General features: G+C 36.6%; 1 protein-coding gene across 2 annotated transcripts; it reads right to left on the bottom strand.

Moving 5' to 3' along the window:
• Window positions 1-2,026: 2,026 nt before the first annotated feature.
• Window positions 2,027-10,220, bottom strand: LOC116298060 (transmembrane protein 230). 2 transcript variants are annotated; one of them, XM_031706402.2, is made up of 4 exons: window positions 10,112-10,220; window positions 5,626-5,701; window positions 3,582-3,704; window positions 2,027-2,992 (listed from the first exon to the last, which is right to left on the bottom strand). In XM_031706402.2, the coding sequence occupies exons 2-4, from the start codon at window positions 5,692-5,694 to the stop codon at window positions 2,855-2,857; spliced, it is 330 nt and encodes a 109-aa protein (XP_031562262.1). In that variant the 5' UTR covers window positions 5,695-5,701; window positions 10,112-10,220; the 3' UTR covers window positions 2,027-2,854. The 2 variants fall into 2 exon arrangements, with proteins under 2 accessions (XP_031562262.1, XP_088884603.1); XM_089028477.1 differs by lacking the exon at window positions 10,112-10,220 and adding an exon at window positions 9,056-9,618.
• Window positions 10,221-10,424: the final 204 nt, after the last annotated feature.

Genomic DNA, 10,424 nt, shown 5'->3' with positions numbered 1-10,424 from the left:
GAGACTTGGTAACTCAGTGGTTAGAGCATGGCACCGGAATAGCCAGGGCACAGGTTCAAATCCCGTTCAAGACTCGGAATTTGTTTTCTGAGTCTTTCAATTTGCAGCTACATTAGTTGCTTCATATACTGCAAAATACTCAAAATGGGGTGACGGTTATCATCTATACATTAAACTTTATGGTTGGTATATTTTCATTCTTCCTAGTAAGAGGTATATTAAACTGCCCTAACACCTGAATTACCATTGCTCATTTAGGGGATATTTGTTTTTTGTTAGATTGAACAAGCAAGTCACCCCTAAATGAACAATGGTAGTTCAGGTGTTAGGGCAGTTTGATATACCTCTTACTGGGAAGAATGAAAATATGCCATAAAGTTTAATGTATAGATGATTACCGTTACCCCATCTTAATTCACATTTTTGGGGTGTATGGAAATAAGGATCAAGGTCACGTGACCGCCTTATCTCAAAAAATTTTATCCTAAAACCTTTAGCCCATAAAGTTATGTGGCCATGCCAATTTTGGTAAGGAATGAGTAAGAAACGACAATATAAGAAAAATAAAATGGTCAAGGCTCTAGTAGACTAGACAGAAATGGCCTTCAACCCAGGCATTTACATAGTTGAGGTAACCAAATATTTCGATAAACACACTTCGATAAGGAGGACGGGTATTCATCGAGTTACGCGTTTTTCGAGTTACGGAAATATAACGCAACTCGAACGCACACAACTTTCTTAATGTCATCAAGTTACGCGCACTGCGTGGCAAAGTCAAATTTGGGTGTGGTCGAGCGTGTTACTCGAAACGCATAACTCGAAGCGCATAACTCGAAGCGCGTAACTCGATGAATACCCGATCCTTTCGATACGCTCACTTCTTTCGCCCAAGTCAAGGAAAGCTAGATCCCGAGGTGTCTTGCTATTCTTCCACATAACCGACAAGAGGGACCCTGCCTCGAAAATCTCATGAAAATTATTCCAACAAGGGTACTGGAATACCGCGCTGAAATTAGCAGCCAACTCAATATTTCAAAATATTGCCTCGAATGCTAGAAATTACGATTGGTATATCCAAAGAAAAGCTTTTGATAAAAATTAAGATACAACCATCAAAATAGTATTAATATCTTTAATCAAGAGAATATTCTCTCTTGCTTTAATATATTTAATATATATTAGTTTTTCAAGTAAAAAAATGTATGAGGAAGGGATTTGGAATCCCATACGCTAGTTTTAATTTTTTTCTTACGAGTTAAATTAAAGAAAGACCGAAAACAATGAAGTCAGAAATGGAGTCCAAAAGACTCAGGTTTAGGTCCAGTGCCCGGGGAAGGGGGGTACTGCCTTATATTTGCTATACGGGTATGTGCCACCCTATAGGGTATGGATTTTCGGCTTTTGGGTCTGGGTAGGGTATCATTTTTTGACATTTTGTCTTGGATAGGGTTAACGATTTGGTCGTTTTTGTCTGGCAAAAAGGCTGCGCTTTCTGCCGGCACAAAAACAATAAAAACGTTAGTAAATATTGATTGCAATATATTGAATAACCGTCTTTTCCGTCTTTTAGTCTGGGATAGGGTGTACAATTCTTAGTTTTAGTCTGGGGTAGGGTATGTATAATCAAAATTTTAGGTCTGGGATAGGGTCAGGGTTTTGAGGTCCTGGCGGCACACACCTACCCAAGTTGGGGTGGTAGTACCCCCCCCCCCCCCCCCCCCCCCCGGGGTCCAGTGTACTGTTGAAAACAAGATTTTCGATATAACCAACAAACAAATTGGCGTAACTAGGGCCCATCTTAGTACCCATAGCAACACCGTTTACCTGCCGATAATACCGATCACCAAAAGAAAAACGATTAAGAGTAAGAACAAGTTCAGCTAAGCGTAACAAAGTGGGAGTACTAGGCTCGAGGATAGGATGAAGATTGAAAAAAAATGCTGATGGGCACGAAGGCCCTCATCATTATGAATGACAGTATAGTTTATATCATGTTTCGTAACGTTGCCTTCACTCACAACGCTAGTTTTATTCTAAATTTAATGTACATTGTACGATGTACTTTATCATTTACTGTACCATTGCTACATATCTACGACACTATATCCATAATATCCTTATATCTAGTCTCGTACGCTCAACTATTTCAACCCACTTACCACCTAACCCCTTCTCCTCGTCCATCAACCACTACCTTACTGTGCAGTAATATTTATTTATTTATTCATTATCTATATCTTCTTTTTTTATCATTTTCCTCATGCTTTACGGGTAGCACTTCAATAATAATGCTGGTAATACTATGCAGTATTCAACACTCAACGTTTTTAAAAAGAGTTGTATATACATATAACTTAAACATTACAAAATATTACAAACTAATATTTACTTTTTGATTCCGTCAAGTTGATACTTGAATACAGTGCAATTTACGGTGCTGACACACTGTGAAACATTGCACGCAGCAGCATTGTTGCAGCGTGTCTAACCTAAACTTGTTGCAACGTTACATGCAACAAATCTGAAGTTGAATCGCGCTCTACTCTTATAACATTGTGCGCAACAAATTTCATCATGTGAACATGGCTGCAACATTACCTGCAACATTTTGAAATTTCCAGCCAATCAGCCTGCACCAAATTTATAACTGCTGACCAAATATCTTAATAACCTAGCAGACACAAGCGATGTTGCGTGATTTTGTTGCAATGTGTGTTATCCCGATTCAAATTTGTTGCTTGCAATGTTGCGCGCAATGTTGCACCGTGTGTTAGTACCTTTAGTATTTTCCGCAATATTCTATAAATATTTTTGTAATTGTTGATTATTGTAAGTACATGCAGCGGTTATGTCAATCAAAGTCAGGAATGTCATCATATGAATATCCTTTATAGCCTTTCCATGCATAATAAGCCAGACGAACATGGTAAAAACCTGGTATAAACATAAGTGATCCCAGGATAAGAAGTGGATATGTTCTGTCAGCATACTATAATGAATAGAAAATACAAATCCATTAGATTAAATCTTGAACATAAAGCTTAATAGACCTCTTCGGCTCTGACGTAATGTTTTCCCATTTCAGCCCACATGTCATTCCCTAGAGTATCATTTCTTTGTTTAAGGTTTGCGCTCAGTTGCACATGAGAAGACACATGGATACACCTAAAACAAAGAATCTTATTCTCAAGGGAATGGCACGTGGTCTGAAATGGGAAAACATTACCAAAAAGGTCTATACGTTTAAATAAGGAAAACAATCTGAATTAAACTTTTCCAAACAGTTTTATGGACCGTTTATATAGTAAAATAAGCCGTTTCGCTAAAGATCATAAGCCCTAAAAGGATACTATTTTTTAAACGACGATCGCCTTTTTGCTCTCCAATAGCCATGGTCAGAAGTTCATAACTAGTATAATATTTGAAATTTAGTATAATTTTAGCTTGCGCAAAATCCTTCTAATTTTCTTAATACAACTAATATAAAACACCTCTGTACTGTGATATACAAAAGGCTCTGGGAGCTTTAAAGCATTGATTTTCTTCCTAACAACAAACTAAACCCAAAAAATATTTACCTTGACATTAAAATGTCCTGTAAATAAAAGAGATCCAACAACCAAGAGAATTGTCCCAACTGAAAACAGAACAGCAGCGAGACATATGGCCTTCAATGGAACTTTGGGAGGAGGTTTAATAAACTGCAGAGTAAAAAAGTCCAACTGTTAGAATTTCCCAAACAACACCTCCCCCCTCAGTTCTGACAGAGTTCATGTTGATATTTTTGAGAATGTTCAAAACGTTTGTAATCAGTGTTCTGGATATTTGACACAAGCTAGAGGTTTGGCAAGCGCTGACCTGGGAAGGCACGTTTTTTCCCCTTAACCACGAGGAAGACTGAGACCTAACAAACCCCACTCACATGCCTTCCTGGTCACCACCCCCTTATTATCTGTAAATCCATAAATAGTGTTATTTTTAAATGTCATTATTTGATGCAGGGAGCCAAAAGCCATCCCCGTACCTTTCTTTGACTTCAATTTGTTGAATGCCTTTGGAAGGCAATCCAGTTCGAACTGTTATGACTTTCTAGTTCCTATTACTATCTATTATATAGTTAGGAATGTACGTGCGCGCTGATTGGTCGAAAACTGTGCTTTATTAGTGAACGGAGCACAGTGCTGACGCCATCCGAGCGCACGAAGTGCTGCTAGATCCTGATGCCACCGTCTTTCGTTTGGCGTAAATAAATTCAATACCGAAATAAAATTAGTAACTATATATATATATACACACACACACATATATACATATATATAATAGAACAGCTTTTTCCGTGCTCCGTTCAGTAATAAAGCACTAACGAAGCGCCGTTAGTATTCAAGAAGTGTGAGAGCACTACGTCTCGTGCTTCTCCTCCTTACACTTCTTTCGTGCTTACATCATGTTCTGCTTGCTTTATTACTGAACGGATCACTGAAAAAGCTGTTTTACTGTTTTGTTACATAAAACTATTGTTTATTGGGCCGAAAACCTGAAAAAAAGGAAATATTGGGCTATGAACAAAATGTTCGCTGATTGTCTAATTCCGTACAGGCCGAGTGAAGGGAAACCCCCGAATATAATAGTTTTGATAAAAAGTAAAAAAAAAAAATTTTTTTTAAAATTTCAGATGTGCAAATTCTCTAAGGTGACTGCCTATTTTTGGGAAAAAATTAAACTTTTTTTAAAACTATATTCTCTTAAAGTGAAATTTAATGCTGATTCCAAATACGAAAAGAAAAATGGGGTGTCCCGAGCTTGTTTTCGAGATAATCGGCATTCAATGGATGCCTACGCGCGAGCTTTTGGAGCAAAAATTGCGCCATCGGAAGTGATTAGAAAAAATTAAGAAAATAGTTATTTGCAGACTATATGATTGCACGAATCACGGCTAGTCAATCATTCTACAATATTACGTGGATATTTTCTACAAAAAGACAAATAAATACATTGATTCGTCATATTTAAAAAATATCAAAAGTTGTTATAACTTAGACTTTTAGGAGTTTTTTTGAATAAGCTATTAAAAAATAGTCCTGTGCAAAATTTGAGGGTTTTGCCCTGTTGAAGCTCAAAACGCGTATGGTTCTTTAATAAAATCTTGTAGATTTTCCAGCGGTTTTTGAGCGCGCGCACATCGTGGGCTAAAATCGAACGTTCAAAGTAGACAGTCCCGTCACCTTAAGGTAATTCCCTGGTTTTGCACTGCGCATTTTTCTGCGCATAGGAGTAAAATCATGGAACTTACACAGTTTGGCCATTTTCCTTTCATATACTAAGTAAAAATTCTACCCTAAATATCACTTTTTCCCCCTTTTTTCTTAATCGACAAATATTGTGATTTTTGTAAAACTTGACCCAGTCTTCCCTCGGAAAAGCATAACTTTAATTGTACAGGTTTAGCCTCGTTTAAGACTAAATCATTCGCAACAGTCAACTGGAAAGTGAAGAATTTGAAAGATGTTGAACTTCGCATGAGCCGAAAATATTAACATCAAAGAAGACCGCCTTGTTATCCATTGTTTCAATTTGGTTCGGCTCATGTGAAGTTCGAAATGCATTATTAATAACATAATTTACCTGAGCATCTACATAACCATCATCTTCACCAGACAACTTATAATACTTGACCTTGCTTCTGCTTTTCATTTGAAATCTAGAATTATTGCAATCAGACCTTAAGTGACGGAAAATTGGGATAGTACTTGTTATGTATGTAAGACTACACGAAATGGCACTATTCGATTATTAATAGTGATATCATTAATGATTGATTTTAATGTCCTGAAACCCTAACCCAAACTTTTATTACAGAATAGTGCCATTTTATGTAGTCTTACATGAAGTAGTAAGGTGAAATGGTATAATACATGGTGGCCGAACCAACACTCAGGGTCTTACAATAACTGAGGAGAAAGTGTTGCCTTTGTAATGGTAAGACATTCAAGTGGCTCGATGACCACTTTAAATGTCGGATTGGTCTCTCCACATTTCATTATTACTATATTGGTTAAACCAATATCAGAGGGTCGTAAAAGAACCACTGAGGATGTAAAGAAACCCTGGCTTTGACCATACTCACTACCTACGATTCATACTAACCACCTCATGATTGTACACGCCTGAATATGTACATAGAAATAAAAGGCACTGTATAATTCCCAAATCACAATACACTATCTGCCATATTGTTTTTACTGCTAAGCCATGACCAAGTTATTCTGAAACTTAAGGCTAGTGTTTCTATATGTGAGCCCCTGGCTGGAGAGAATTGGGCATCCACTCCAGTTTCTGCATCATCGAAAACCTTTTTTTCAACAAGTTACCGTTTATAAGTAATATAAAAAATGAGCATTTATGATTACAAGTGTTTGATGGGCCAGCCAGAGCTGGTTGGAACCCCTGATAAAATAGCTTTTCAAACTCATTTTATCAATAATATATGAGGTAAATATTTGCTTATGTATTATATATACTGCTATATATAGTCTATAGTGGCGAGTTAGTGATTTTGGATGGACTAGGTTTTATGACTAATGCACTTGTCATCAGCTTCCACGAGGATGGGGGGGGGGGGGGGGGGGGGGGGGGTTACCCCAGGCTATACTCAGGGAGGTGTGGGGGAAAGTGGGGTCTTAAATCCTTGCCCCAGTACCTGGGGGAATAGTGGTAGATAGATAAAATGTTCTGAAACCTCCTGGAAGCATTAGAGTTATTTGTAAAGAGCTGTTTTCAATAAAGTATTGGACTCTAAAGGTCTAAAAAAGCAAACTGAGTCAGTATAAACATTGTTTTTTGTTTGAACCACACAAAAAAGACAGCTAGATGGTTAGCTTCAATTATTATAAAGGAGTAGAGAGAATAAGAGAAAAATATTATAGTTCATATAATAAAAGTGCAAAAATGCAGTAATATTTTGTTAGCAAACATGAGTTGTAATAGGCCAATAATTATTACATACAATTCTTCACCTATCAAATAGCCTGTACAAGTTCACATCAATTCAGTGTCAGTTTTGCTTGTAGTTTCTGTTAGCATACAAATGAACATCACTTGATTTCCATCTTATTGCTGCATGTTTAAATAAATTAACTTTTAAGTCAAGTTAACTGTAGCAGCAAGCTCAAGCTTGAGACAGATGCTGATTTAGTATTTCAGTAAGAGTTTGTAGAAGGTTAAAATATCATCAAATGCCCTATTTGCTATACATGTTACTAAGATCTTGTCTTTCAGTTTGTTTTATGGATTTAGTGTGTGCACTCTACTGTTTTGTGTTACTTTTGTGATCTGTTATTTCAACTCTTTAACAATTTTGCACCAGTAGGCCTAGGGGCTGGTGGAATATAGGGGTATTTTCTAAGAAACCTTGCCCCATATCTGTTTTCTCACTGTTGAATAGTTAAGTAAATGTATCTAACTTAGATAACTATTTAGTTGACGTCACCTAAAATAGTTAAAACATCCCAAATAATGGTCATGCTAATCCGGGGGGTTGTTTTACCAGAGAATAAGTGAATAGACATTCATTTTTATCATCGTTTCTCCCCCTGATCTCGGTAGCTGTTTACTTGTAGTTTCAAATTTAGGTGACGTCAGCTAAAATAGTAAATAACTTATCTAATTTAGTTGACGTCACCTATTCAACAGTGAGACTAAAAGCACTCTATATTTTTAATGGGTATGGACAGAGATTCAAATTAAGGTATAAAAATATCGCATGGTGTCATCCTCTGGAATCTGGTTGTGTATGGTGTTACAGTTGTATTAATTACCGGCTACCAACTCATCTATTTGAATGAATTATTAATGAGTTGGAGAAGCTTTAAAGTGCCTATCACCCTTTTTTTTTTACTTTTTTATATCCAAATATAAGCTATTCTAAGAAACGTGTCGAAAGAATTTTTTGATTCTGACCCTTCTTTCTATTTTTTTCGAGCGGTCAAAAGTGCGAAAATAGGCATTTCTTTGACTCTGGCCGCGTAAAATGAAAACTTAGAGGACTGGGCTGTGACGTAAGAGGAGTAAGTTGGGTTTAGATGTTTCCTCATTCTCTCTAGATTTCACTGGTATTTATGACCAATTTGCCGTTTATACGCTTTCAAAAGACCTCATTTTTCTGGTTAGAGGATGTTAATTACTTCAGACTTCAAAAATGATATTATTTTTGAATTATTTTAAGAAAAAGAAAAGCAGCGAGAAGTTAAACGCAACCTAGGGAAAACCTCATATTAGGCTGTCACGCTCAGAATCAAGTGTAATAAATTAGCTTCAAAAACTTATAGATTTCACATACAGTAACTCTGAGCACTACATGTACCTACACCCTTTAAGTCATAAATTTTTTAGCATTATTCTTATTAATATCTGATGTATTTATGGATGAATATGTGAGTCCGTGCCGTGCAAAATTCTTCCAGGTCGTTTCCAAATCAGAAACATCAAATGTAAATAACAGAAACAATGAAATAACTCCAGGTAGTTCACAAAATCTTTTTCAATGTAGATGGCTTAACAGTTTTCAAAATATCTAAACATGAATTGCATTATATATTTATACTGTAGTAGTTCAGTCGAGGAACTACATGTAAGGGTGCGTGACACTTCGCATCATCAGTCTACTGTTACTCTGCAGGTCAACATGGTTTCACTTCATAGTCAAATATAATATTTTCTATTCTATCAGTTTTCTATCCTGTCTCACAGTATCTAGCCATACCTATCTTTAAAGATAAAACGATCGTCTATTGAGGGAAATTCGATAAAGGTAAGAAATCTGAAGAGCATTCTACGGTAGCAAATAATTAAAATATTGTGTCAATCGTACGGGAATTTTGTCTCAACCATTCATTACAGCCCTTTTAGCAATGCACCAAATACTTCTTAAGAGTTTAATAACCACTGAAATGTTACCACAATCACCAAAACTGTTTTATTCTTTAATAAACCGGGAATAAATTCCCGATCCGGTGCGAAGACGACTCAGTTCGAGCAATGGCAAGTAAAATGTTACCTGTTATCAACTTCGGTTCACTATAACGACTCTAGGAATTTCCAGGTAGGAATTTCTATCTATGCTGCTGTACTTTTGGTGTATTTACTAAGGTTTTGACAAGTTTTATTCCCAGCCAATGAGATAATATTTGTGATCGGGTCGGAATCACTTCACTTCAGTCACCTCGCTTGCTTTGCTAGGTTGTGTTCGCTTCACTAATATACCAGTAAATTAGGCTACGAATCTTGATGAGAACTGGAAATGGAATCTTTAGATAATTAACTTCCTCATAGAAGCCCAAGAAAGTAGTTAAAAGTCCAAGGACTTCTAAAAAAACCCAAGAAACGCAAGGACGTCTTCAGTATCCACCCTAGCATCCCATACATTTCTTTGTAAATCAAGAAGAGCGTGTTGCTCCTTCTACGTCACTAGCCCAGTCTCCCCTCTCGCTCGGTCATATTTTGAAATCTTCCTATTTTCGCACTTTTGACCGCTCGAAAAAAATAGAAAGAAGCGTCAGAATCAAAAAATTCTTTCGACAGGTTTCTTAGAATAGCTTATATTTCGATATGAAAAAGTAAAAAAAAAAGGGTGATAGGCACTTTAAAAGTCCCTATAGTAAATACTATTACACTGTACACCATCTTAAACAGACGGTCTCAAGAGAACATAAGGCATGCTGAAATACTGTGATGGACAGTCATGGTAATCAGTATAAATACGTTTCTCGACCCATCGAAGTTCGGCAAGCGGTGTGCTCAACTGAGTATCCGCCATGTTGTTTTTGCTGCTAAGCCGTGGCCAAGTTATTCTGAAACTTAAGGCTAGTGTTTCTAAACGAATGATAATAAAAACTATTAAATGAAAAATGAATGTTTAGGTTGGCAATAAACTCATTATTTAGCTAGGCTTATTATATTATTAAGGCTATACCTATACCGGTGTGCGTCAGTATACGTTCTGTACGTATAAGGTATTTCTTATGCACGAAATATATTAAATAAATAAATACATAAACACTTCGTACAACGAGAAATAAGCCTCATATCTTTGTATTGTATAAAAAACACTTACTTTAAATTTTTGAATTGAGTTGTCAGTGATTCCTTTTGGTCCCTTTGACATCAAATTTCAAATCGAACATTGAACCACAGGCGTCCCAGACTCTCATTTCGTGGACTGGGTGGTGGGCTTCCTGTGGTGTTTAAGGCTAACTCCCACGGTTTAAATAGCGCTTGTTAACACGTTTCAAATAGACATCTTTCAAATACCGTTTCGAGGGTTCGAGGGACATTTCGAGGCGTTTTAAGTTAGAGTTTACATGTAATTTTAGTGCACGAGTTGCCAAGCAAATAAACAGCTTCGGACGACAAAATGAAACACATTT

This window comes from Actinia tenebrosa, unplaced genomic scaffold, assembly GCF_029948245.1.
Source record: "Actinia tenebrosa isolate PJP-AT-01 unplaced genomic scaffold, QUT_ActTen_1.0 PGA_scaffold12__29_contigs__length_12842862, whole genome shotgun sequence".
Taxonomy (NCBI): domain Eukaryota; kingdom Metazoa; phylum Cnidaria; class Anthozoa; order Actiniaria; family Actiniidae; genus Actinia; species Actinia tenebrosa.
This window is presented reverse-complemented; position numbering and strand designations above follow the sequence as displayed.

Excerpts from the sequence above, each read along its gene's own strand:
- LOC116298060 (XM_031706402.2), bottom strand. The coding sequence starts at position 5,694 with ATGAAAAGCAGAAGCAAGGTCAAGTATTATAAGTTGTCTGGTGAAGAT. Across the intron at positions 3,705-5,625 it reads ATGGTTATGTAGATGCTCAG|TTTATTAAACCTCCTCCCAA; the intron begins GTAAATTATGTT and ends TTTACTCTGCAG. Across the intron at positions 2,993-3,581 it reads CAGGACATTTTAATGTCAAG|TATGCTGACAGAACATATCC; the intron begins GTAAATATTTTT and ends TATTCATTATAG.